The sequence below is a fragment of the Notolepis coatsorum genome (assembly GCF_963971535.1).
Source record: "Notolepis coatsorum genome assembly, chromosome: 2".
Classification (NCBI taxonomy): Eukaryota; Metazoa; Chordata; class Actinopteri; order Aulopiformes; family Paralepididae; genus Notolepis; species Notolepis coatsorum.
In genome coordinates, this window is record NC_140166.1 from 222021190 (window position 1) to 222048683 (window position 27494).

The following is a 27494-nucleotide window of genomic DNA, read 5'->3' on the forward strand; positions in this document are numbered from 1 at the left end:
GTGCAGACATTCACTGGACTTGAGGAGCAGAGGAATGCTCCTTTAAGCCTGGGGATTCTGGGAACGGTGTGGGTATTTGGTGACGTATATTAGGTCACCTGTCAGCTGTCAGCTGGCTGCTGTCACTTTGAAGTAGTAACGTTAAACGCCTCTGCACTCTGTTTTGATGTATGTAATTTATGTTGGGAAGTAAAGGAAAGACTCGACTACCGTCTCCCGTTTCATCCTTTCTTGCGATCCCACAGTAGTGTATATCTAGTGTCAAATGGCTGTAACTGAGACCCGAGTACTGTTTCTTGTCAATGGAAAAATTACAATAAACTTAACTTTGACTTTGATACCATACTGACCCGTGTTAATGTCTCTACAGAGTGTGGAACTGGACCTGAAGCACGATTGTAAACCCTTAATCGAGAGGATCAATGTCTTTAAGACGGCTTTCAGTGAAAACGAAGACGATGAAAGGTAAAGGAAATTAAAGATCTCTTGTTCGTCACAAACTTAATTCATTGCAGAATAAAGGCCACAAATCATTTCTTCCCCTCTTTGGGTTCAACTTTAGGTAGAAAAGAAGATTTACATGCAAGCCGCCATCTTGTACGCATGCATTTTATCAAGATATCTTCCTGCGCACGTACATGCACGTTAGTAACTGGCGATTGTGGCTGCAATTCTGAATGGCTTGTTTCAAGAGGGAGGCTTGTTGTCGCAGCTGAACTGCACAAACGGCACAGCGCACATATTTAAAATGTTCTCCGTGTTGGGACAACCCCTCAATCTGTAAAGAAAAAAATGCAACACACAGGAAAATAATTTCTTTTACAAGAGGTCCCCTTTCAAGTTCATCTCACTGCGTGTTCATTTGACCAGCTGTGATGAGTAGCTAGCGTAGTAGAGGTGTAACGATGCAACCTCACAGCGATTCAATTCGATTACGATTCTTCAAGCAACGATTCAATGCATCATGAAATCTCTTCATTTGACCACGACTCGATTAGATACATTTTATATCAGTTAATTCCCCAAAAAAAATTTAATACACAAATGTGGCTGGAGGAACTGATTCACTCAGCATGAATGGACTATAGGTAAAAAAAAAAACATAAAAAAAAATGTTGTTTAATTTTCTTTTAATTCTAATCGATTCTAACATTTTCAAATCGATGCAGTTGAAGCGTCACATTAGGATCGTTGCATCGTTACACCCCTATAGCGTAGTGTGGCACAACATATTGTAGCCATGAGGGCACTGATGATGTTTCCTCCCGGTTGAGTGACGGTGTGTTCTGTGTTCCAGCAGACCAGCAGTTGCCTTAATCCGTAAACTGATAGCAGTCCTGGAGTCTATAGAGAGGCTTCCTCTACACCTCTACGACACGCCAGGCTCCACATACAACCTGCAGGTAACCACGGTAACCACACACACACACACACACTCTGTGAGCATTGTTTATTGTTTATTGTTTAAAAGGATCCCCATTAGCTGCCACCTAAGTGGTGAGCTAGTCTTCCTGGAGCGTGAGGGATAACCGTTCCGTTTTGTGTGTCAGATTCTGACGAGGCGGCTGAGGTTCCGTCTGGAGCGGGCGCCCGGCGAGACGGCACTGATCGACAGGACGGGACGGATGCTGAAGATGGAGCCCCTGGCCACCGTGGAGTCACTGGAGCAGTACCTGCTGAAGATGGTGAGAACATTATACCTGCTACTGTATCTACTGTAGAATCACTGGAGCAGCACCTGCTGAAGATGGTGAGAACATTATACCTGCTACTGTAGAATCACTAGAACAGCACCTGCTGAAGATGGAGAGAACATTATACCTGCTACTGTATCTACTGTAGAATCACTAGAACAGCACCTGCTGAAGATGGAGAGAACATTATACCTGCTACTGTATCTACTGTAGAATCACTAGAACAGCACCTGCTGAAGATGGTGAGAACATTATACCTGCTACTGTATCTACTGTAGAATCACTAGAGCAGCACCTGCTGAAGATGGAGAGAACATTATACCTGCTACTGTATCTACTGTAGAATCACTAGAGCAGCACCTGCTGAAGATGGAGAGAACATTATACCTGCTACTGTAGAATCACTAGAGCAGCACCTGCTGAAGATGGAGAGAACATTATACCTGCTACTGTAGAATCACTAGAACAGCACCTGCTGAAGATGGAGAGAACATTATACCTGCTACTGTATCTACTGTAGAATCACTAGAACAGCACCTGCTGAAGATGGAGAGAACATTATACCTGCTACTGTAGAATCACTAGAACAGCACCTGCTGAAGATGGAGAGAACATTATACCTGCTACTGTAGAATCACAGTGTTTACTTCCTCCTGCAGGTGGCTAAGCAGTGGTATGACCGTGTGTGTTTATCCTCTTCCTCCTGCAGGTGGCTAAGCAGTGGTATGACCATGTGTGTTTATCCTCTTCCTCCTGCAGGTGGCTAAGCAGTGGTATGACCATGTGTGTTTATCCTCTTCCTCCTGCAGGTGGCTAAGCAGTGGTATGACTTTGAGCGCTCCTCCTTCGTGTTCGTGAGGAAGCTGAGGGAAGGACAGACCTTCACCTTCAGACACCAGCATGACTTCGACGAGAACGGCATCGTCTACTGGATTGGAACTAACGCCAAGTAAGGACACGAGCCTCCATCATCATCATCATCATACCAGACCACTCCAGTCAAATGTGTAATTTCTCTGTTTGACTTTGAGTTAGACATACTGTTACTAGTAATGTTTGGAGCTCACTAAAAGATACTGTTACTAGTAATGTTTGGAGCTCACTAAAAGATACTGTTACTAGTAATGTTTGGGGCTCACTAAAACATACTGTTACTAGTAATGTTTTGGGCTCACTAAAACATACTGTTACTAGTAATGTTTGGGGCTCACTAAAACATACTGTTACTAGTAATGTTTGGAGCTCACTAAAACATACTGTTACTAGTAATGTTTGGAGCTCACTAAAACATACTGTTACTAGTAATGTTTGGAGCTCACTAAAAGATACTGTTACTAGTAATGTTTGGAGCTCACTAAAAGATACTGTTACTAGTAATGTTTGGGGCTCACTAAAACATACTGTTACTAGTAATGTTTTGGGCTCACTAAAACATACTGTTACTAGTAATGTTTGGGGCTCACTAAAACATACTGTTACTAGTAATGTTTGGGGCTCACTAAAACATACTGTTACTAGTAATATTTGGGGCTCACTAAAACATACTGTTACTAGTAATGTTTGGGGCTCACTAAAACATACTGTTACTAGTAATGTTTGGGGCTCACTAAAACACTGTTACTAGTAATGTTTGGGGCTCACTAAAACATACTGTTACTAGTAATGTTTGGGGCTCACTAAAACATACTGTTACTAGTAATGTTTTGGGGCTCACTAAAACATACTGTTACTAGTAATGTTTGGGGCTCACTAAAACATACTGTTACTAGTAATGTTTGGGGCTCACTAAAACATACTGTTACTAGTAATGTTTGGGGCTCACTAAAACATACTGTTACTAGTAATGTTTGGGGCTCACTAAAACATACCGTTACTAGTAATGTTTGGGGCTCACTAAAACATACTGTTACTAGTAATGTTTTGGGCTCACTAAAACATACTGTTACTAGTAATGTTTGGGGCTCACTAAAACATACTGTTACTAGTAATGTTTGGGGCTCACTAAAACATACTGTTACTAGTAATGTTTGGGGCTCACTAAAACATACTGTTACTAGTAATGTTTGGGGCTCACTAAAACATACCGTTACTAGTAATGTTTGGGGCTCACTAAAACATACTGTTACTAGTAATGTTTGGGGCTCACTAAAACATACTGTTACTAGTAATGTTTGGGGCTCACTAAAACATACTGTTACTAGTAATGTTTGGGGCTCACTCAAACATACTGTTACTAGTAATGTTTGGGGCTCTAAAAGATATACCGTCTGTTACTAGTAATGTTTGGGGCTCACTAAAATATATACTGTCTGTTACTAGTAATGTTTTGGGCTCTCTAAAATATATACTGTCTGTTACTAGTAATGTTTTGGGCTCTCTAAAATATATACTGTCTGTTACTAGTAATGTTTTGGGCTCTCTAAAATATATACTGTCTGTTACTAGTAATGTTTTGGGCTCTCTAAAATATATACTGTCTGTTACTAGTAATGTTTTGGGCTCTCTAAAATATATACTGTCTGTTACTAGTAATGTTTTGGGCTCTCTAAAATATATACTGTCTGTTACTAGTAATGTTTTGGGCTCTCTAAAATATATACTGTCTGTTACTAGTAATGTTTTGGGCTCTCTAAAATATATACTGTCTGTTACTAGTAATGTTTTGGGCTCTCTAAAATATATACTGTCTGTTACTAGTAATGTTTTGGACTCTCTAAAATATATACTGTCTGTTACTAGTAATGTTTTGGACTCACTAAAAGATATGACCAGTCAGATCAGGTGCAACGTAAATTAGCAGCGGATCTGGTCAGGCTTGGCTTTTAAGGCCTGTGTCGAGTTCTAGAGAGGCCATAATAATAAACTTGAAAGTGAGGGAAATGTATTCCATTGAATGTGTATAATTCTTAGAATATCTTTGGAACTACCGTGTGCTACAATAAGCCCTTTTCACAGCAGCCATTTTGACTCATCTTGATGGGTAAACAAAGGTGTAACCATGTCGAATAATATTCATTATTCTATAACTAGGGATGTTCGATATTGGCTTTTTTACCGATATCCGATATACCGATATTGTCCAACTCTTAACACTTTGAGCGCCACGCCTGGTTTTCCTTTTTACCGGCTGAATGCCACCATCGGCGCCAATGTTAACGTTAATATCGCCTAATCTAGGTTTTAAATTATGGCTGTGTCTAATCTGCCCATCGCATTATCAAAGACTATTTTCCAGTCAGTGCTGTCAAGGCAGATTGTTTTTTTATCGCTTCATTTCCGTTTCAGAGCAGTTAGAAAAGCCCCCGTTTTGATATAAAAAACAGCCCATTCTGGAGCATTCTATGAAAATCGTCTTTTAGTGGAATATTCCACAACGTTGATATTCGTCTGCCTTTTTATGAATCGTTTTCAAATAAACGCTAGATGATCAATATTATACGTGCACGCAAGCACATTACGGCCGCGCACGGATAATCGCCTCGTTGATTTCCTCTCTGACTTTTACAGTGAAACCGAAAGAAGACATTTCACAAAACAGCCTATATCTTCATCAAACTTACTCTGATTATCCTAACACTGATAACATAGAGTCCTTACCTGACATCAGATGGTATCCAACTGGTATATTCCAATTCCTGATCACCATTTGAAAAAATCGATACGTGTATGGATCCAACGCGATACTGTAGAACTCCATGATCAGCGGGGATCTGAGGTTCCAGAATGAACTGTGGTAACCCCGGCTGGATCAGTGGACTGGAAAATGTGGAGTACCGGATTTTTTTCCCCATTCATTTTCATTGAGTCCATTCCAAAATCACTTATGTCATCTGGGAGACGACAGGGGGCGCTTTTTTCCACAGTGATCGCCGGCGCCGCTCGGCTATACTCGGGTAGGCTCGGGTGATGCAAAAAAAATTCAGATCACTAAAAAAAAAAATCAGAGAAATCTCGTGAGTGGCTTTCAACCACTTATAAAAAAACATGAGAAATCTCGTGAGTGGCACGGAAAGAGTTAATTACCGATATCAACCGATAACGATATATATGCGGGGTTTCCCCCCCAAAAAACGGAATAATTTCAGGTAATTAACATTACATATCTCTTGTCGTGGAATTAACACAATATTATGCATACTTTTGACAATAAATAAAATAAGAATTTGTTCTTCTTATTATTATTATTATTATTATTATTATTATTATTATTATTATTATTATTATTATTATTATTATTATTATTATTATTATTATTATTATTAATATTATTATATTCTATATCCTGCGTAAATAAATGTAAAAAAAATCTAAATGTACTTTTTTTTTTTTTAAACCGATACCGGTAATTTCCAATATTACATTTTAATGCCAATATTGGCCGATAATATCGGACATCCCTATCTATAACCATATATATATAGAGGAATATTCACCCCAACTCTTAACCCCAACCCTCCAGAACGGCTTACGAGTGGGTGAACCCTGCCGCCTACGGCCTGGTGGTGGTGACATCATCGGAGGGTCGCAACCTTCCCTACGGCCGATTGGAGGATATCCTGAGCCGGGATAGCTCCGCCCTCAACTGTCACACCAACGACGACAAGAACGCCTGGTTTGCTGTGGACCTGGGACTATGGGTCATTCCCTCAGCATACACCCTGAGACATGCCAGGTAGGATCTATAGAGATACACTAAGACATGCCAGGTAGGATCTATAGAGATACACACCCTGAGACATGCCAGGTAGGATCTATAGAGATACACACCCTGAGACATGCCAGGTAGGATCTATAGAGATACACACACTAAGACATGCCAGGTAGGATCTATAGAGATACACACACTAAGACATGCCAGGTAGGATCTATAGAGATACACTAAGACATGCCAGGTAGGATCTATAGAGATGCACACCCTGAGACATGCCAGGTAGGATCTATAGAGATACACACACTAAGACATGCCAGGTAGGATCTATAGAGATACACACCCTGAGACATGCCAGGTAGGATCTATAGAGATACACACACTAAGACATGCCAGGTAGGATCTATAGAGATACACACGCTAAGACATGCCAGGTAGGATCTATAGAGATACACACGCTAAGACATGCCAGGTAGGATCTATAGAGATACACACACTAAGACATGCCAGGTAGGATCTATAGAGATACACTAAGACATGCCAGGTAGGATCTATAGAGATACACACCCTGAGACATGCCAGGTAGGATCTATAGAGATACACACACTAAGACATGCCAGGTAGGATCTATAGAGATACACACACTAAGACATGCCAGGTAGGATCTATAGAGATACACACACTAAGACATGCCAGGTAGGATCTATAGAGATACACACGCTAAGACATGCCAGGTAGGATCTATAGAGATACACACGCTAAGACATGCCAGGTAGGATCTATAGAGATACACACACTAAGACATGCCAGGTAGGATCTATAGAGATACACACGCTAAGACATGCCAGGTAGGATCTATAGAGATACACACACTAAGACATGCCAGGTAGGATCTATAGACACCAGAAGTGGCCATTTGTATACACTTCCTATCAAATGTATGTGTCGGTTCTATGCTAATTTGATCTCACTGCCTCCTATGCACTGTAATTTTAAGAGCGCTGCTCTGTTGTCATTCAAAACTGATTAAGAGCGATGCACTGCTCCGTTATATTTGTATTGAACTATTTTATCACACTTTTTTACTTTTCACTGATGCACTGCTCTGTTGTATGTTAAATACCCTGTTGTATGTCCGTTCTATTTATTTATTATTTTTAGCCTATTTTTACTCTTGTCTATTCTATTTTTTGTTATTTGTATTACTGAATGAAACTGTAAACAGAGAGGCCTATTGGGGGACGCTAGATCCTAATGTGAAACACTGTGATTTACCTTACCTCGCTACCTCTATCTTTTTTATGCTCGCTTATGCCTGTATTTTTCACTGTTGTGAAGCACTTTGAACTGCAACTTCTGTATGAAAAGTGCTATGCAAATAAATGTATTATATTATTATTATTATTTAAAAAGGACCGGCCCTTGGGGTGCCCTCGTGGCGCATACCATAGTGCCTCGCGCACCTACGCCGCCGTCCCGGGTTCGCTCCCGGCGATATTTGTCGCATGTCTTCCCCACATCTCCTCCCGTTCGCCCTCTCCTCTGTCGGTCCTGCGTGACCAGTAAAAGCTGTAAAAATGGTAAAAATAATTTACCCAAGCTTCATGTTTCCTGGTGTGTTTCCTGCGTAGGGGCTACGGCCGCTCTGCTCTGAGGAACTGGGTGTTCCAGGTGTCTAAAGACGGTCAGAACTGGATGACCCTCTACACGCATGTGGACGACTGCAGTCTCAACGAACCAGGGTAGGATGCATGTTCATTATTATACCACTGATACTGTAGGTTTTTAACATGGTCTAGCTAAGAGTGGATGATTTTTTAATAGGGATGTCCGTTATTATCGGCCGATATTGGCATTAAAATGTAATATCGGAAATGATCGGTATCGGTTAAATCTTTTAATTTTTTTAATTTTATTTTTTACATTTATTTAACATTTATTTACCCAGGCAAGCAAGTAAGAACAAATTCTTATTTTATTTATTGTCAAAAGTATGCATAATGTGTTAATTCCATGACAAGAGATATGTAATGTTAATTACCTGAAATTATTAAGTTTTTTTGGGGGGGGGGGGGGGGGGGGGAAACCCTGCATATATCGGTGTTGGAAATTAAGAGTTGGACAATATCGGTATACCGGATATCAGTAAAAAAGCCAATATCGAACATCCCTAGTTTTTAATATCCTCAGAAGTGGAACATCTTTGAGAAGAATCCAATTTTGTGTGTGTGTGTTGTTGTGAACGTGTGTGTGTGTGTGTTGTTGTGAACGTGTGTGTGTGTGTGTTGTTGTGAACGTGTGTGTGTGTTGTTGTGAATGTGTGTGTGTGTGTGGTTGTGAACGTGTGTGTGTGTGTGTTGTTGTGAATGTGTGTGTGTGTGTGTGTGTGTGTGTGTGTGTGTGTGTGTGTGTGTGTTGTTGTGAACGTGTGTGTGCTCCAGCTCCACAGCCACGTGGCCTCTGGACCCGTCCAAAGACGAGAAGCAGGGCTGGAGACACATCAGGATCAAGCAGATGGGGAAGAACGCCAGCGGACAGACTCACTACCTCTCCCTGTCTGGACTGGAGGTCTACGGCACAGTCAGCGGAGTGTGTGAGGACCAGCTAGGTGAGGACAGACGGTCACAGCTGTTAGCCATCTGATTCTGAAAAGAGGCTGTTTTGTAGCTTTTGAAAGCAATCTATATTTATCTGTTTACCTCTTTACTCCCCTCTTCCCTCTCCCTCCCTCTCCTCTTTGTCCATCCTTACCCCTCTCTCCTCTTCCCCCTCCCTCTCTTCTATTCCCTCTCTCCCTCCCCCCTCCTCTTCCCTCTCTCCTCTCCCCCCTCCCTCCCTCCCTCTCTCCTCTTTCCTCTCTTCTCTCTCCTCTCTCTCATCTTCCCCCCCTCTATCTCTCTTCCCTCTCTCCTCTCTATCCTCTTCCCTCTCTCCTCTTACCTCTCTCCTCTCTCTCCTCTTACCTCTCTCCTCTTCCCTCTCTCTCCTCTTCCCTCTCTCTCCTCCTCTTCCCTCTCTCCTCTTCCCTCTCTCTCTCTCTTCTCTTCCCTCTCTCTCCTCTTACCTCTCTCTCTTACCTCTCTCTTCTCTCTCCTCTTCTCTCCTTCTCTCTCTTCTTCCCTCCCTCTCCTCTTCCCTCTCCTTCTCTCTCCTCTTCTCTCTCTCTCTCCCCTCTTTCTTCCTCTCTCCTCTTCCCTCTCTCCTCTCCTCTTCTCTCTCTCCTCTCCCCTCTCTTTCCTCTTTCCTCTCTCTCCTCTTCCCTCTCTCTCCTTCTCTCTCTCCTCTTCTCTCTCTCCTCTTCTCTCTCTCCTCTCCCCTCTCTTTCCTCTTTCCTCTCTCTCCTCTTCCCTCTCTCTCCTTCTCTCTCTCCTCTTCTCTCTCTCCTCTTCCCTCTCTCCTCTTCCCCCTCTCTTCTCTTCTCTCTCCCCCTCTCCTCCTTCCCTCTCTCCTTCTCTCTCTCCACTTCCCCCTCTCTCCTTCTCTCTCATCGTCTCTCTCCTCTTCCCTCTCTCCTTCTCTCTCTCCTCTTCTCTCTCCTCTTCCCTCTCTTCTATCTCTCTTCTCTCTCTCTCTTCCCTCTCTCTCCTCTCTCCTCTTCTCTCTCTCCTCTTCTCTCTCCTCTTCCTTCTCTCTTTCCTCTTCCCTCTCTCTTCTCTTCCCTCTCTCTTCTCTTCCCTCTCTCCTCCTTCCCTCTCTCCTTCTCTCTCTCCTCTTCCCTCTCCTCTTCTCTCTCTCCTCTTCCCTCTCTCCTCTCCTCTCTTCCCTCCTTCTCTCTCTCCTCTTCCCCCTCTCTCCTCTTCTCTCTCCTCTTCCCTCTCTCCTCTTCTCTCTCTCCTCTTCCCTCTCTCCTCTCTTCCCTCTCTCCTTCCCTCTCTTCTCTCTCTCCTCTTCCCTCTCTTCTCTCCTTCTCTCTCTCCTCTTCTCTCTCTCCTCTTCCCTCTCTCCTTCTCTCTCCTCTTCCCCCTCTCTCCTCTTCCCCCTCTCTCCTCTTCCCCCTCTCCTTCTCTCTCCTCTTCTCTCTCTACTCTTCTCTCTCTCCTCTTCCCCCTCTCTCCTCTTCCCCCTCTCCTTCTCTCTCCTCTTCTCTCTCTCTTCTCTCTCTCCTCTTCTCTCTCTCCTCTTCCCCCCCTTTCCTCTTCTCTCTCTCCTCTTCCCTCTCTCCTCCTTGCCTCCAGGTAAAGCGGTGAAGGAGGCCGAGGCCAACCTGCGGAGGCAGCGCCGGCTGTTCCGCTCCCAGGTGATGAAGTACATCGTGCCGGGCGCCCGGGTGGTGCGGGGCATCGACTGGAAGTGGAGGGACCAGGACGGGAGCCATGCCGGGGAGGGCACGGTCACCGGAGAGGCTCACAACGGTAAGCTCCTCCCCTCTCGAGTGCACCGTCTCACACGTCTGATGGCGACGATGATGATGATGATGATGATGATGATGCCATAATGGCTACTGGCCATTCAACGCCATCGATCATAACTTTATAAAAAAGGACACAGGTTTATTCCACATTGCAGTGTTTGCTAAAGCAATAGACAGGAAATGCATTTGGTTCTCTAGCAACAGATCTATGTACACATTTCATAGAAGACGGGATTAAGTGTCGCCCACAGGGCCTGATCCACCTGTATGGGTGGCGATCAAGGAGATTCTAAACTGACCAAAGGAGACCAATTAATGAGCCTTAGAGTTTGTTGTATGATGTTCAACGTGTCGGCAGCACAGACGCTAAAAGCAGACTTCCCAAGTTCAGTACAAACTAAGTGCTTCAAGTCTGAGAGTCGGTCACTGGAACGTGTTCTATAGGGTCCAGACGTCCAACAGAGAAGTGAGATCAATCTCCAATTATGGCTTTATATAGAAACTCTGGGTGGAACGGTTCACAAAGTCCACGGTTCGGTTCGTATCACGGTTTTGGGGTTCGGTTCGGTATACGTAGTTTTTTTTTAGTTTTTTTTTTTTTTTTTAAATGTAACACTCCAAAAATACCATACATCAGCATAAGATATATAGCCTAAAAATAATGCAACTTTTCAGTTACTCTCAAGGGCGTAGGCATGCAAAAACTGAAAGAATGAGGCAGTTTGCGATCAGGCACATGATCATTTTGACAGTGACCGGTTAGAGCTAGGAGGGCTAGGGAAAGGGGGCAATAGGGGAAAAGGGGGGAGAGGGCAGGTAAAGGGATAATGGAACCTAATCTAAACTAACTAATGGGGAAAAGCCTTGGTGAAAAGTGGTGTTTTGAGAGCTGAAGGTGTCCAGGATTGGGGCGTTGTACACCGATGTACACATATACAGGATATGATGTACATGTACACATACACAGGATATGATGTAATTATCCCCCAGGAAGATGAGAACACTCATAGGAACTGAGAGTAGATATAACAGGACCTTGTAATGGTGGATGTCGTCGATTCGATCATTGTTGAATGAAACGTGAACATCGAGTACATTTACTGTACGTGGTTTTAGTGGCCCTCCTTCTCCATGACGTCGTAGACAATGATCTCTCATATGACTAACACTTTTTATTATATCATTATAGGGAGGTGCATGGAGAAATCGTACCTACATTTTGTATTTGTCAGTGTCCTACAGAAACCTGGTATCAACAGAATAATCGGGGGAGGGGGGGGGGATTTTCACATAAACTGTTTGGCTTGAGCCTCGAATTACAGAACAGTTCATCTGCTGTATATGGAAGAACATTTTACTTGCAGGATACTGATGATATTGTAATAATGTATTGACTGAATGTTTGTGTGCTAACATTTGTTACCCCTCCCAGTTTCTCTAGATGTGTGTAGACGATGCTGTAGAGTGTGTGTGTGTGTGTTAGGGCTGCGTGATTTTTTTCCGTAGCCTCTGTGAGCGAAGACGCTCTTTGATTGCAGCGAAGAAGAAAAAGACGCTCTCCGATTGGCTAACCCTAACTCTAAGCATAACCACGTCGAAAGAGGGCCGAAGCATAACCACTTCGAAAGAATGCCTAAGCATAACCACTTCGAACCAGAGAATATATGTACAAGGCGGAAGAGACCCTTCAGAGCTAAACCAATCAGAGAGGGTCTTTTCTTCTTCGCTGTATGCGGCCTAGCCAATCAGAGAGCGTCGTCGGAAACAGGCTATGGAAAAAAATCACGCGTTATGGCTGGGAGGCAATGTTCCCTCTAATTTCGTTTGGGTCTGAGCAAACACTCAAACCTCCTGAGCAGACATCAGCAACTACTGAGCAACATACGTCACCTGCCGATTAACCGGTTAGTTGATAAGCGGCGGTTTGTAAAAAAATCTGAGAATCTTAATTTCCCTCAATGTCTAACATAAAAATCTATACATTTTGCTGATACACAGAAATAATACAAAAAGGCATATTATATTCCTTAATCAAATATTTATTTTACCATTGATTGACAATACAGAGCAAAGTCCTTACTTTGGCGGCGGCGGTGTGAGTCGTGTCACTAACTTTTGTCTTTTTAGGAGGCTGACTCGTCATTATTTTATTAAGTGAATTATAATGCGACTTCAAGGGTGACCATATTGTGATTTTCTTTTTAAAGAGGACACACTGCCTTCAGCCTCAAGATACTTAATGATACTCGAAGTTTACTCAAAGATGCCTTATCATTTTAATATATTTAAAGTATGCCTCCTCTGTATGGATATAAAATTATTGTTTATTATTTTATATAACAAAATAATATCTCTCTATAACCAAAGTTACTCAACATGCTGTATTATGCCTAAAGTAATCTATCTGACAAATCTCAAGAAAATAACTAAATCAACCTATGACAAAATTTCAAGTCTTACTGGACAAAATAAATGACAAGAAAAATATGAAGTAATGTTCTAAATAATACCTCTTCTGTATTAGAAAATCCAGCTTTAAAAAATATATCTTTGTATCTTTTCAATGTAATGTAAATTATAAAACAGTAACCTCACAAAGATACTAATTTAAAAGTGCACTATGCAGTTTCAGATTTGTTGCAATTAGTGTACTAAACTAATTTATTACACACATAATCCTTAGAATGATTGTATCATAAGCATCTTATCAAACCAAAACATCATTTTGAGGCATCAAAATAGTTTTCAATTATTTTCTTTCTCTGTATAGCTGCATTCTTCAATCAATTCGGTCAACTTTGCCATCAAACTCTCGCCTCGCACAGCTTTCTTTGTAATGTTTTTCTGTGTCCATGTGAGTTTTGAGATAGCCAGCACCTTTATTAGACACAGAAACATATGGTCAAGCTTTGCACGAGTTGCACTCCGCTTCCAATTACCGGTAGTCTCGACCGGGACGATAAATTGGGAATTTTCTCTGCAGTTCATCTGTAATGTACATTGTCGCGTTGGAATTGTCAGCCAGCTATGCTGGTCGGATCTGTCCGCTTCCTGCTCTGTTGTGTGTCTGTGTGAGCGCGCAGTAGCTACACACACAAGGCACTGAAAGCGAGGCTTCTCTTGGTAATGTCACACGCAACAGGGTACCGTAGTATTCGGTGCAACGTGCCAGTCAATTTAACTACATGCATATTTTACACAAACGTTTCTGTGCGCGACAGATTTCAGATGTGCACAGGAGCATTTTGCCGTGTGTGTGTGTGTGTGTGCGCGCGCACAGGCGCACGTTAGAGGGAACATTGCTGGGAGGTAGAATGAATATGACTGTATACTAGGGGTGTAACGGTACACAAACCACGGTTCGGTACGTACCTCGGTTTTGAAGTCTAGGTTCGGTACGGGTTTTCGGTACAGTGGGGGAAAGTTTGGCTTTCCATGTTCCACTCAGGGGTGATGTAGTGTGCAGTAACTAATTGTACTTGTAGGGCTGTCAACGAATAATCTATATTGAAATGAATAATTGACTTGTATTTTTATTTTTTATAATAATAATTATATTAGATTGTGAAAAAAACTGCCCCCGGTGGCCGGTTAACATACTGTTGTATTCGTTCGGTACACTACATAGCCGTTCGGTACGGTACGGTACACACTGAAACGGTTCGGTACGGATACGTGTACCTTTACACCCCTACTGTATACTGTCATGGATCCATGCAGAGTTATGGAATTTATATACATATTTATTATTTAAATCTTAACACGCAACGGCCCGTATACAGGCCTTCTTGAGGACTATTTGCCCACCGGCGCGACACGCCAATTTGGAGACCTCTAGCGGCTCGGGTGTGCATATTTTTTATACAATATATATATCGAATTAAAGCCCTATTTGTTGCCTGTCGATTGCCGTTTTAGGCGACAAAATACGTTCAGCGGTTCTCAAGTTACATGCCGATATGTGAGGCGTGCGCCAAAGTACACGGCAGACTTTTCTTTTTTTCGAATACCACCCGCGACTCCCGAGGCTCTAGCTCCGTCAATCATTTGGCAATCTTGAAGATTATTTGACAGGGTTGTAACCAATGAGTGGCTTTCCAATGATACCCCACGTGGGGATGAGCGAATCAGGGATCTAGGTGAAAAGGTTTTTATTTTTTTACATTTATTTAACCAGGAAGTCCCATTGAGATACAAGATCGGTTTGGGAGAGGGAGGTAAGGGGTTTTAGATTGTGTGTTGTGAAGTTTAGACTTCAGAGAGGGAGAGTAAAGTACAGAAAAAAAGGTACCGTTCGGTACCGGTATCGATTCCCAGGTAAAAAGAAACATTTTTAGGCTCTGTGTCCTGAAAAGACCCACTGCGTAGGCCAGATGCAAGCCGCATTTTACAATAAACCTCTGGTGGGGCTGCTTAAAGAAATATATATTATAATCGCAATCGCAATATCAGTCAGAAAAATCGCAATTAGATTATTTCCCAAAATCGTGCAGCCCTATAAAAAATTTGTGGAATGCATGGGAGTCTATGAGGAAACTGAAACCGGCAGAGCTTTCTTTTCTCACAGCTTACCAAAATCGCTCCTAATCACTCATTTCTGAACGGATTTTTATTAAATTTGGACATGTACTATAATAATAATAATAATAACATGTACTATACAAGACTTCAAGATATGGACCCAGGGTGTTTTTCCAGCTCCCTCCCTCCTCACCTCCCTCCCTCCTTCCTTGCCTCCCTCCTTCCATCATCTCCCTCCTCACCTCCCTCCTTCCTCGCCTCCCTCCTTCCATCCTCTCCTCCCTCCTTCCATCCTCTCCCTCCTCCCTCCTTCCTCACCTCCCTCCTTCCTTGCCTCCCTCCTTCCATCCTCTCCCTCCTCCCTCCTTCCTCACCTCCCTCCTTCCTTGCCTCCCTCCTTCCATCCTCTCCCTCCTTCCTCCCTCCTCACCTCCCTCCTTCCTCCCTCCTCACCTCCATCACCTCCCTCCTCAGCTCTCCAGCTTTAAGTGCAGTTATGTAGAACCCCCCTCTACACCAGTAAATGGTAAAAGCATTTTACAACTTATGCCTCACATTCACCCATTCAATCACACATTGACCCTCACATTCACCCATTCACTCACACATTGACCCTCACATTCACCCATTCACTCACACATTGACACACCGACAGCGGAGGCGACCATGCAACCGTTCGGAACGAGCCGATTGCTTGGCTCCTGGTGCTGCTTGCGGTGTAGTCGGGAACGTGCTCCTTCAGGCCCCTGGAAGTGCTGCTTGCAGCGTTCTCCAGAACCGCGTTATGGCTGCTTGCAGCGTTCTCCAGAACCGCGGTATGGCTGCTTGCAGCGTTCTCCAGAACCGCGTTATGGCTGCTTGCAGCGTTCTCCAGAACCGCGTTATGGCTGCTTGCAGCGTTCTCCAGAACCGCGTCATGGCTGCTTGCAGCGTTCTCCAGAACCGCGTTATGGCTGCTTGCAGCGTTCTCCAGAACCGCGTTATGGCTGCTTGCAGCGTTCTCCAGAACCGCGTTATGGCTGCTTGCAGCGTTCTCCAGAACCGCGTTATGGCTGCTTGCAGCGTTCTCCAGAACCGCGTTATGGCTGCTTGCAGCGTTCTCCAGAACCGCGTCATGGCTGCTTGCAGCGTTCTCCAGAACCGCGTTATGGCTGCTTGCAGCGTTCTCCAGAACCACACGTCACACTGCACTCTCTTGTCCTCAGCAATACACTCGCCAAGTGTGATGTTGATTGGATGAACGGTTCACGAAATACACAAAGGACAGACGGACAACAGATGGACCTTCCTTTATAATTATCTTACACGCCATGCCCTTGTTTAATCTGAACCTTTGACATTGTCTTTTCCTCATCTCCTCGCCTCCTTCTCTCCTCCTCCTCCTCCTCACATCCTTGCTCCTCCATGGGGAAACCCAGTTGATTCTCTGGTGATTTTTTATTCAGACGGCCTTTTTCAAACTTAATTGTATCCATCAATCTGCTACGTAAGGGCATGTTGATTTCACAATTTGCCAGCTACTGAATGGACTCCATTCTTGCAAGTGTCTTTATTTGTATTGACCAATAATGCTGTTATTCCACAGATTGATTTACTTTTTTCCTTCAGTTGGCGTTTAAGCTTTGCATTTGCCAAAATATTCTACTGTTGCTTTAATTGTCATTTTCTGTATCATGTTTTATTTATTTCTCGTTGCTTCACCTGGGCCAGAATGAGACGGATATGTTTACAATATGAAACACATGGGTTGAAACGGACTATTCATTAACGGATTATTCAGAGTATCACTTGTACTTTGAATTAAATTAGTTAGAGTTTAATTTAACCATTTGGTAATATTATCTCTGTGGTTCTCAACCTGGTCGCAAATACGATACATTTATCATCTTTGGTATAGATGCTTTTTTAAATAAAAATTTTTAATGATAAAATAAGAAATATTTGAAGTCAAGTTAAATAACCTGAAAAGGGGAAATAAAAATAATTATCTTGTGTAAAAGGTGAATCATTCTGTCATGTGTGACTATGTTCGAGGGTCATGAACAGACATCCCTCTGTTTTTAGGGGTCAGGAACAGGCATCCCTCTGTTTTTTAGGGGTCATGAACAGGCATCCCTCTGTTTTTAGGGGTCAGGAACAGACATCCCTCTGTTTTTAGGGGTCATGAACAGGCATCCCTCTGTTTTTAGGGGTCAGGAACAGGCATCCCTCTGTTTTTAGGGGTCATGAACAGGCATCCCTCTGTTTTTAGGGGTCAGGAACAGGCATCCCTCTGTTTTTAGCGGTCAGGAACAGGCATCCCTCTGTTTTTAGGGGTCAGGAACAGGCATCCCTCTGTTTTTAGGGGTCATGAACAGGCATCCCTCTGTTTTTAGGGGTCAGGAACAGGCATCCCTCTGTTTTTTAGGGGTCATGAACAGGCATCCCTCTGTTTTTAGGGGTCAGGAACAGACATCCCTCTGTTTTTAGGGGTCATGAACAGGCATCCCTCTGTTTTTAGGGGTCAGGAACAGGCATCCCTCTGTTTTTAGGGGTCATGAACAGGCATCCCTCTGTTTTTAGGGGTCAGGAACAGGCATCCCTCTGTTTTTAGGGGTCAGGAACAGGCATCCCTCTGTTTTTAGGGGTCATGAACAGGCATCCCTCTGTTTTTAGGGGTCATGAACTGGCATCCCTCTGTTTTTAGGGGTCATGAACTGGCATCCCTCTGTTTTTAGGGGTCATGAACAGGCATCCCTCTGTTTTTAGGGGTCATGAACTGGCATCCCTCTGTTTTTAGGGGTCATGAACTGGCATCCCTCTGTTTTTAGGGGTCATGAACGGGCATCCCTCTGTTTTTAGGGGTCATGAACTGGCATCCCTCTGTTTTTAGGGGTCATGAACGGGCATCCCTCTGTTTTTAGGGGTCATGAACGGGCATCCCTCTGTTTTTAGGGGTCATGAACGGGCATCCCTCTGTTTTTAGGGGTCATGAACAGGCATCCCTCTGGTTTTAGGGGTCATGAACAGGCATCCCTCTGTTTTTAGGGGTCATGAACAGGCATCCCTCTGTTTTTAGGGGTCATGAACTGGCATCCCTCTGTTTTTAGGGGTGATGAACAGGCATCCCTCTGTTTTTAGGGGTGATGAACAGGCATCCCTCTGTTTTTAGGGGTCAGGAACAGGCATCCCTCTGGTTTTAGGGGTCATGAACAGGCATCCCTCTGTTTTTAGGGGTGATGAACAGGCATCCCTCTGTTTTTAGGGGTCAGGAACAGGCATCCCTCTGTTTTTAGGGGTCAGGAACAGGCATCCCTCTGTTTTTAGGGGTCAGGAACAGGCATCCCTCTGTTTTTAGGGGTCATGAACAGGCATCCCTCTGTTTTTAGGGGTCAGGAACAGGCATCCCTCTGTTTTTAGCGGTCAGGAACAGGCATCCCTCTGTTTTTAGGGGTCAGGAACAGGCATCCCTCTGTTTTTAGGGGTCATGAACAGGCATCCCTCTGTTTTTAGGGGTCAGGAACAGGCATCCCTCTGTTTTTTAGGGGTCATGAACAGGCATCCCTCTGTTTTTAGGGGTCAGGAACAGACATCCCTCTGTTTTTAGGGGTCATGAACAGGCATCCCTCTGTTTTTAGGGGTCAGGAACAGGCATCCCTCTGTTTTTAGGGGTCATGAACAGGCATCCCTCTGTTTTTAGGGGTCAGGAACAGGCATCCCTCTGTTTTTAGGGGTCAGGAACAGGCATCCCTCTGTTTTTAGGGGTCAGGAACAGGCATCGCTCTGTTTTTAGGGGTCAGGAACAGGCATCCCTCTGTTTTTAGGGGTCATTAACAGGCATCCCTCTGTTTTTAGGGGTCATGAACTGGCATCCCTCTGTTTTTAGGGGTCATGAACTGGCATCCCTCTGTTTTTAGGGGTCATGAACTGGCATCCCTCTGTTTTTAGGGGTCATGAACGGGCATCCCTCTGTTTTTAGGGGTCATGAACTGGCATCCCTCTGTTTTTAGGGGTCATGAACGGGCATCCCTCTGTTTTTAGGGGTCATGAACGGGCATCCCTCTGTTTTTAGGGGTCATGAACAGGCATCCCTCTGTTTTTAGGGGTCATGAACAGGCATCCCTCTGGTTTTAGGGGTCATGAACAGGCATCCCTCTGTTTTTAGGGGTGATGAACAGGCATCCCTCTGTTTTTAGGGGTCAGGAACAGGCATCCCTCTGTTTTTAGGGGTCAGGAACAGGCATCCCTCTGTTTTTAGGGGTCAGGAACAGGCATCCCTCTGTTTTTAGGGGTCAGGAACAGGCATCCCTCTGTTTTTAGGGGTCAGGAACAGGCATCCCTCTGTTTTTAGGGGTCATGAACTGGCATCCCTCTGTTTTTAGGGGTCATGAACAGGCATCCCTCTGTTTTTAGGGGTCATGAACTGGCATCCCTCTGTTTTTAGGGGTCATGAACGGGCATCCCTCTGTTTTTAGGGGTCATGAACTGGCATCCCTCTGTTTTTAGGGGTCATGAACGGGCATCCCTCTGTTTTTAGGGGTCATGAACGGGCATCCCTCTGTTTTTAGGGGTCATGAACGGGCATCCCTCTGTTTTTAGGGGTCATGAACAGGCATCCCTCTGTTTTTAGGGGTCATGAACAGGCATCCCTCTGTTTTTATGGGTCATGAACAGGCATCCCTCTGTTTTTAGGGGTCAGGAACAGGCATCCCTCTGGTTTATGAAGCCAATAACAAACGGGTTGAGAATCACTGCATTGTTTACCAATGGCTATTGTTGGCAAGTTAGCTTGCAGCTAGAGGTATCCATTGCTGTTAATGAGGAGCACTGAAAATGCTAACGAGCTGGTTTTCAGGTCACATCGGTGACACACAGTAAACAGCGCGGTGTCCCTTTTTATATAAGATACTAAATTAGAACAATGCCGGCAATGTTGGCTTTTAAAGGGACATTTCACGCACATTTCACTCTGGCCCAGTGTGGAGCAATGTAACTCTTTATGACTCTCTCTAAGCTGCTTCTGTCTCTCTGCTCTCTCTCTCTCTTTTCTCTCTCTTGTCTTTCTACCTCTCTCTCTGCCGGGTCTCTCACACACAACCGTCCGTATCCCTTCCCCTCTCTTTTCCATCCAGGGTGGATCGACGTCACCTGGGACTCCGGTGGCTCTAACTCTTACCGTATGGGTGCGGAAGGGAAGTTTGACCTCAAGCTTGCCCCAGGGTACGACCCTGAGTCCACTGCCACCGCGCCGTCACCCAAACCTGTCTCATCCACTGTTTCAGGCCCGGCTTCCTCTGGGATCCCCGTGGCCGGCACCACCACCGCCACCGCCGCCTCCGCCACCCAACACCAGCAGCTGTGGAGCAGCCTGGTGAAAAATAACTGTCCCGACAAAGGGGGCTCCACGTCGCTGGCCTGGGCCGGCTCGTCCAGCAGGAAGGGCAGCAGCAGCTCCGTGTGCAGCGTGGCCTCCTCCTCTGACATCAGCCTGAGCTCGTCGGGCCTGAGGCTGGAGAGGGAGAGGCGGGCGGAGGGCCTGCTGCTGGACCAGGGGGTGGGGGTGCTCGGAGGGACCGGAGGAGGAGGAGCGGGCTCTGACGGACAGCAGCAGGAGCCCATCGTGGTGTTGTCCTCGGCGGCGGACGGCGGCTCCGCCTCCAGCTCCGGCACCCTGACGGTGGGCGACGAGTCGAGAGGCCAGGACCCGTCCGCGGCCACCGACCCGGCGACGGCCATCTCCATGGGCCTGGTCAGCGTGAGCTCCCCGGACGTCAGCTCCGTGTCCGAGTCCTCCGGCAAGGACGGCGCGCCTTCCCAGAGGCCCCTCTGTTCGGCCGCCAGCGCGCGCCTGTCCGTCAGCTCGCTGTTGGCGGCGGGCGCGCCCATGAGCTCCAGCGCCAGCGTGCCCAACCTGTCGTCGCGCGAGGCCAGCCTCATGGAGTCCTTCGTGCGCCGCGCGCCCAACATGTCGCGCACCAACGCCACCAACAACATGAACCTGAGCCGCAGCAGCAGCGACAACAACACCAACACGCTGGGCAGGAGTGTGCTGAGCACGGCTAGTGAGTACTGCCCCCTACTGTTCACTGTTATACTGACACCAACACCAACACGCTGGGCAGGAGTGTGCTGAGCACGGCTAGTGAGTACTGCCCCCTACTGTTCACTGTTATACTGACACCAACACCAACACGCTGGGCAGGAGTGTGCTGAGCACGGCTAGTGAGTACTGCCCCCTACTGTTCACTGTTATACTGACACCAACACCAACACACTGGGCAGGAGTGTGCTGAGCACGGCTAGTGAGTACTGCCCCCTACTGTTCACTGTTATACTGACACCAACACCAACACACTGGGCAGGAGTGTGCTGAGCACCGCTAGTGAGTACTGCCCCCTACTGTTCACTGTTATACTGACACCAACACGCTGGGCAGGAGTGTGCTGAGCACGGCTAGTGAGTAACACACATACTACACACTGCCCCCTACTGTTCACTGTTATACTGACAACAACATGATACTAACTCACTACTGATCACTATTATACTAACAACAACATGATACTAACTCACTACTGATCACTATTATACTAACAACAACATGATACTAACACACTACTGATCACTATTATACTACTGATCACTATTATACTAACACACTACTGATCACTATTATACTAACACACTACTGATCACTATTATACTAACACACTACTGATCACTATTATACTAACAACAACATGATACTAACACACTACTGATCACTATTATACTAACAACAACATGATACTAACACACTACTGATCACTATTATACTAACACACTACTGATCACTATTATACTGACACACTACTGATCACTATTATACTAACAACAACATGATACTAACACACTACTGATCACTATTATACTGACACACTACTGATCACTATTATACTAACAACAACATGATACTAACACACTACTGATCACTATTATACTAACACACTACTGATCACTATTATACTAACAACAACATGATACTAACACACTACTGATCACTATTATACTGACAACATGATACTAACACACTACTGATCACTATTATACTGACACACTACTGATCACTATTATACTAACAACAACATGATACTAACACACTACTGATCACTATTATACTGAACAACATGATACTAACACACTACTGATCACTATTATACTAACACACTACTGATCACTATTATACTAACAACAACATGATACTAACACACTACTGATCACTATACTACTGATCACTATTTTACTGACAACAACATGATACTAACACACTACTGATCACTATTATACTACTGATCACTATTATACTAACACACTACTGATCACTATTATACTAACACACTACTGATCACTATTATACTAACACCACTGGTGCTCTAGTGCGACATCTAGTGGCTGAATGTTATCTATAGCACCTTTTTAACTTGTGATACTGTAGATTAACTCTACCAACCTGCTTTCTTGGTTGTGAGAAGCTAACAGGCTTTTTGTTTTTTGTTTGATTGCAGCTTCTCCTCTCATGGGCGCTCAGAGCTTCCCGAACCTCACCTCCACCGGCACCACCTCCACCGTTACCATGTCCACCTCCATAGTGACCAGCAGCAACAACGTAGCCACGGCAACCACGGGTCTGTCGGTGGGCCAGCTGCTGAGCAACACACTGACCACCAGCCTGACCTCCACGTCCAGCGAGAGTGACACGGGTCAGGAGGCCGAGTTCTCCCTCTATGGTTAGTGACTGTACCTCACGCACACACACACGCACACACTAGGGCTGAGCCCAAACGTTCAGACCTTCGTTCGTTACGTTGGCATTCGAATTGTAAAACAACATTTGAATTTTTTTTTTAATAAAAAAATATATTTTTTTAATTTTTAAAAAATAAAGAAATTCTATTCTATTTAAACCAATGGGGTTTTTCTTCACAGTTGCAGATAAAGATTAGGCTACACTAATATTATAGTATTAAAAGAAACTGATCTATTATTAGTTATATTCATTAGAAAGTTGATTTAGTTGGCTGGGGCTTCTCCCTGGGCTGGGTCTGGAAAGTTGATTTAATAAAAAATACAAAAAATACTAATTTAATCAGTTAATCAAATTTTATTATTATTATTATAAAATGGATTTAATTATTATTTTTTTAAACGAAGGTTCGAACGTCTGTTCGAAGAAAACCCTGACGAAGTTCGAATCCCAAAAACAGGCTTTGGGGACAGCCTTACCACACACACACACACACACACACACACACACACACACACACGCCATATCACACCATACATCGTCTTGGTCTCCCACTCCAGATCAGTCCCTCTTATGATTTCCTGTGATGCACATCCCAAGGTTTCTGATGTTTCTTCCACTTCCTGGTACCGCCTCTCCACTTCCTGTAGACTTCCTGGACAGCTGTCGCGCCAACACCCTGCTGGCCGACCTGGACGACGAGGAGCTGCCGGAGCCCGACGACGACGACGACGAGAACGAGGACGACAACCAGGAGGACCAGGAGTACGAGGAGGTTCTGGTGCGCAAACACTACTCGTTATTAGACCCTGTCACTGCCACACGACAGTCGGTCAACCCTTTCACTGTGACGATACAGAAGGTTAGCCCTTTACTATCACACAACCGACGGCGATGATCTGCGGAGCTAATGATGCTAATGATGGAGCATCGCCGTCGGTTGTGTGATAGTAAAGGGTTAACCTTTAAATTATATTATTATAATATTATTATAATTTATAATATTATTATAAATGATATATTATATGGGGGGAGCTCCAGTAGCTCACCACGTACCGCGAGTGCTATTTCAGCGCCGTGGACAACCGTGCTCGTCACGGATCTGGGGCTGAGCGAGTTCGAATCCCGGACTGCAGCCGTGCCTTTCCCAGAGTGTCTTCCCCCCCCATCTGGACCCTTTCAGCCTGCTTCTGTCGGTCGAACTTGACCAAGTATAAATGCGATAAACGTATAAAAGAGCCAGGGAAATGGCCAAAGTTAAAAAAAAAAAAAAATGATATATTATATATAAAAAATGTACCATATCGGCCGATATTATATCGGCGGCCGATATATCGTGCATCACTAACTAGTGGTCAACAACTCCATTGGATACCTTTTTAAGTATTGCTAGATGTCCCCTCCTTGTTGTTGTGTGTGCTGAGAGTGACCCCTCCTGCTGTGTTGTTGTGACCAGGAGGAGGAGGAGTACGAGACCAAAGGAGGGAGGAGGAGGACGTGGGACGACGACTTCGTCCTGAAGAGACAGTTCTCCGCCCTGGTGCCGGCGTTCGACCCGCGGCCCGGCAGAACCAACGTCCAGCAGACCACCGACCTGGAGATCCCCCCCCCAGGTATACACACACTACCTACACACTGCCCCCCCCCCCCCCCCAGGTACACTCACTACATACTCACTACATACCCCCCCCCCCAGGTACACACACACTACCTACACACTGCAACCGAATAACTTTTTTTTCTTTTTTTTTAATGAGTCCGCTAGAGCTGCCGCGGTATTGATGTTTTCCTTACCGCACAAATTTGCAAAATATTTCCTACCGCCGCGGTTATTGCACACAAAAAAAGAAGAAAAAAAAGTTAATGCATTTTTTTTAGTAGTCTACTCTTTATAGCATATAGCCTGCCTCTAGTCTAAATGTCTATCTTTAGAGGATGACTTTGCAGCATGAATATTGTTTGGGATTCGGCAAGCACGCATTCGTTATTGAAAGTGAAACACTGATTCGAAGTCTCCCCTCTGGTCGTGCGCCGTTCACTCTGTGTCGCGGGCAGGGGTGGTAGCGCCCGGCGGTTACCCCCCCCCGACCCTTTCTTCTTCTTATTATTATAAAGTTACTATTATAAAGTTACTACTTATGATTAACAAAGGCATTCGTTTTGTTGCATTAATGTTATATAGTTACAAGTTCAATAACATCAGCATATTTACCGGACCATAGCAAGGCAAGCATTACTCAATTCATATCTCTGTTCCTTTCTTTGTTCAGAGCGTGCTGAGTCGTGCCCATTCTGTGGTCTGTTAATAAAGTTTTCAATCAGACAAGTGTATAGAACGAAGGGCTTTTATTATAGCATTCGTTGCAGTAAAATCATTATGCCTCGTTTAGTACTCCTCAGGAGCGATGGTAATCCACTCCGGCGGGGAGATAACGTTATTAGCCGTGTTGTGAGCTCTGATCAATGGCTGACATTCAGGATGTAAAAAACGAATACGCGCTTGCCGATTGGTGGTAACAGCAGAGGCGGGTGCAAGCGGTGTGACGTAATTGGCAGAATCGACTGTCAATCAAAATTGTTCCGTTGCTTTGGTTGAGAGTATTATTATAAAAAACAGCAGTGATGCGGTATTCAGCTAAACTCTGCGGTGGGCGTGATGTAACAGCGATACCGTGGTAATGCGGTAATCGCGGCAGCTCTAGAGTCCGCCATAGATGGACAAATGGAAGTATGAATATCTTTTGAACGAATCCTCCACAAAAGATAGTCAACTGGAATATTTAAGTTCGTTACACATATGTTGGATTATGTAATTGGTTTGTCATGACCCATTGTGAAACAAAAGAATAATCACAGACTTAAATATATATTTTTTTAAATGGCCTTCGATTTTCTTTATTATTTTTGTCAGACCATTGGATCTACTATTGGATCTACTTTCTGTGGATGGTTTTGTGAATAAATCTCCATTATGCTTCAATTACTGTTTATTGTATAGCAATAAGGTTGGGTGAATTGGGCCATTGTATAAAAGCATTACATCACTTGAAGTCGTGTGTTATACTCATTAGATCATGCCTAGGCGTGATCTAATGAGTATAACACACTCCTGCACGTGATGTAATGCTTAACTATACACTCTCTACTCTCTGTCCACCCTCCTTTCTCTCTCCACCCTCCTCTCTCCACCCTCCCCTCCCTCTCTCCTCTCCTCTCTCTCCACCCTCCACTCTCTCTCTCCTCTCTCTCCACCCTCTCCTCTCTCTCTCTCTCTCGCTCTCGCTCTCGCTCTCTCTCTCTCTCCACCCTCCCCCCCAGGCACTCCCCGGTCGGAGGTCCAGGAGGAGGTGGAGTGCGCTCCCTCTCCCCACCTGGCGTTGGTCCTGAAGGTGGCCGGTCTGGGCAGCACCAGGGAGGTGGAGCTCCCTCTGTCCAGCTACAGGTCCACCATCTTCTACTACGTCCAGAGGCTCCTGCAGCTCTCCTGCAACGGACAAGTCAAGTCGGACAAGCTGCGGCGCATCTGGGAGCCCACCTACACGTGAGACCAAGCTGCTGTGTTAGCTTAACCGTCTGTAGTGTGGTAGTAAAGGGTTAACCTTCTGTAGTGTGGTAGTGAAAGGGTTAACCGTCTGTAGTGTGATAGTGAAAGGTTATTATCGTTATTACCACAACATATGCTGATCAGGGGGATGGCTATGAAAACCTTGCACGATCAAGCTGAAATTTACATCAAATTGTTCTTACCTGTGGCCGGTGGGATTCCAAAAAGAATATTCCAATTATTTGATCGCAATCTGGTAGATCGTATGTCCATTTGGTCGACGACATAACCCACCACAGCATAATGGTTCGGGGGTCCCGAAAACTATTCAATGCGATTGGGTGAAGCCCTAGCTTCAGGTTAGTAGAAAAGAGCGCCCAGAGCGTTTTCAGTGTGGCACCCGGTCTGGAACAGGGGTTACTGCATTCTCTGCTACTAGCAGGATCTGGCCGGTACTGCACCTTCGGAGTCCCAGTATGCCTTACAGGCAAAATACAGCTCCCTGACATTGAATAGGGTATTAAATTACAATTAAATAGGGTATCTACGTTTTTTTGGCTGTTAACCATTGGCGCCCAATAACGTATATATGTGGTTGGCCGCGAAAGTGTTAAAGCTGCTATAGATGACATTCAGCCACTAGATGTCGCACTAGAGCACCAGCATGTCATTTATCCAATCGGGTGCATTCCATGTGGGGTGATGGGAAGTAGGGAGGCGATACGTGCCTGTAACATTAATTTTGGACCTGCAAGACATTTTTGTTATAATAAATTGTTAGACTAAATGAAAAGCAATATTTTTATTCCATGCAAAATTATCTTCGTATTTTTCCCCTCATGGTTGGACTGGTGTTTTTCTGTTGTGTTCTTATAGGATAATGTACAGAGAACTGAAGGACTCCGACAAGGAGAAGGAAAGCGGGAAAATGGTAATTAATTCATCTTTCTCTCTCTGTCTATCTCTCTCCCTTT

At 44.7% G+C, this 27494-nt stretch overlaps 1 protein-coding gene across 4 annotated transcripts in view; it reads left to right on the top strand.

The window, feature by feature from the left end:
- The window catches only part of hectd1 (HECT domain containing 1), a 106772-nt gene that overhangs the window by 56926 nt on the left and 22352 nt on the right, over window positions 1-27494 (top strand). For 2 of the 4 annotated variants that reach the window (XM_084309010.1, XM_084309012.1), the window contains exons 19-32: window positions 371-465; window positions 1298-1403; window positions 1551-1685; window positions 2504-2643; window positions 6154-6366; window positions 7974-8084; window positions 8784-8950; window positions 10518-10694; window positions 20326-21255; window positions 22738-22959; window positions 23627-23757; window positions 24433-24589; window positions 26295-26517; window positions 27397-27451. In XM_084309010.1, the coding sequence (XP_084165136.1) occupies window positions 371-465; window positions 1298-1403; window positions 1551-1685; window positions 2504-2643; window positions 6154-6366; window positions 7974-8084; window positions 8784-8950; window positions 10518-10694; window positions 20326-21255; window positions 22738-22959; window positions 23627-23757; window positions 24433-24589; window positions 26295-26517; window positions 27397-27451 (2862 nt within the window). The remainder of the gene's footprint in view (window positions 1-370; window positions 466-1297; window positions 1404-1550; window positions 1686-2503; window positions 2644-6153; window positions 6367-7973; window positions 8085-8783; window positions 8951-10517; window positions 10695-20325; window positions 21256-22737; window positions 22960-23626; window positions 23758-24432; window positions 24590-26294; window positions 26518-27396; window positions 27452-27494) is intronic. The other 2 variants (XM_084309011.1, XM_084309013.1) reach the window with 2 other exon arrangements.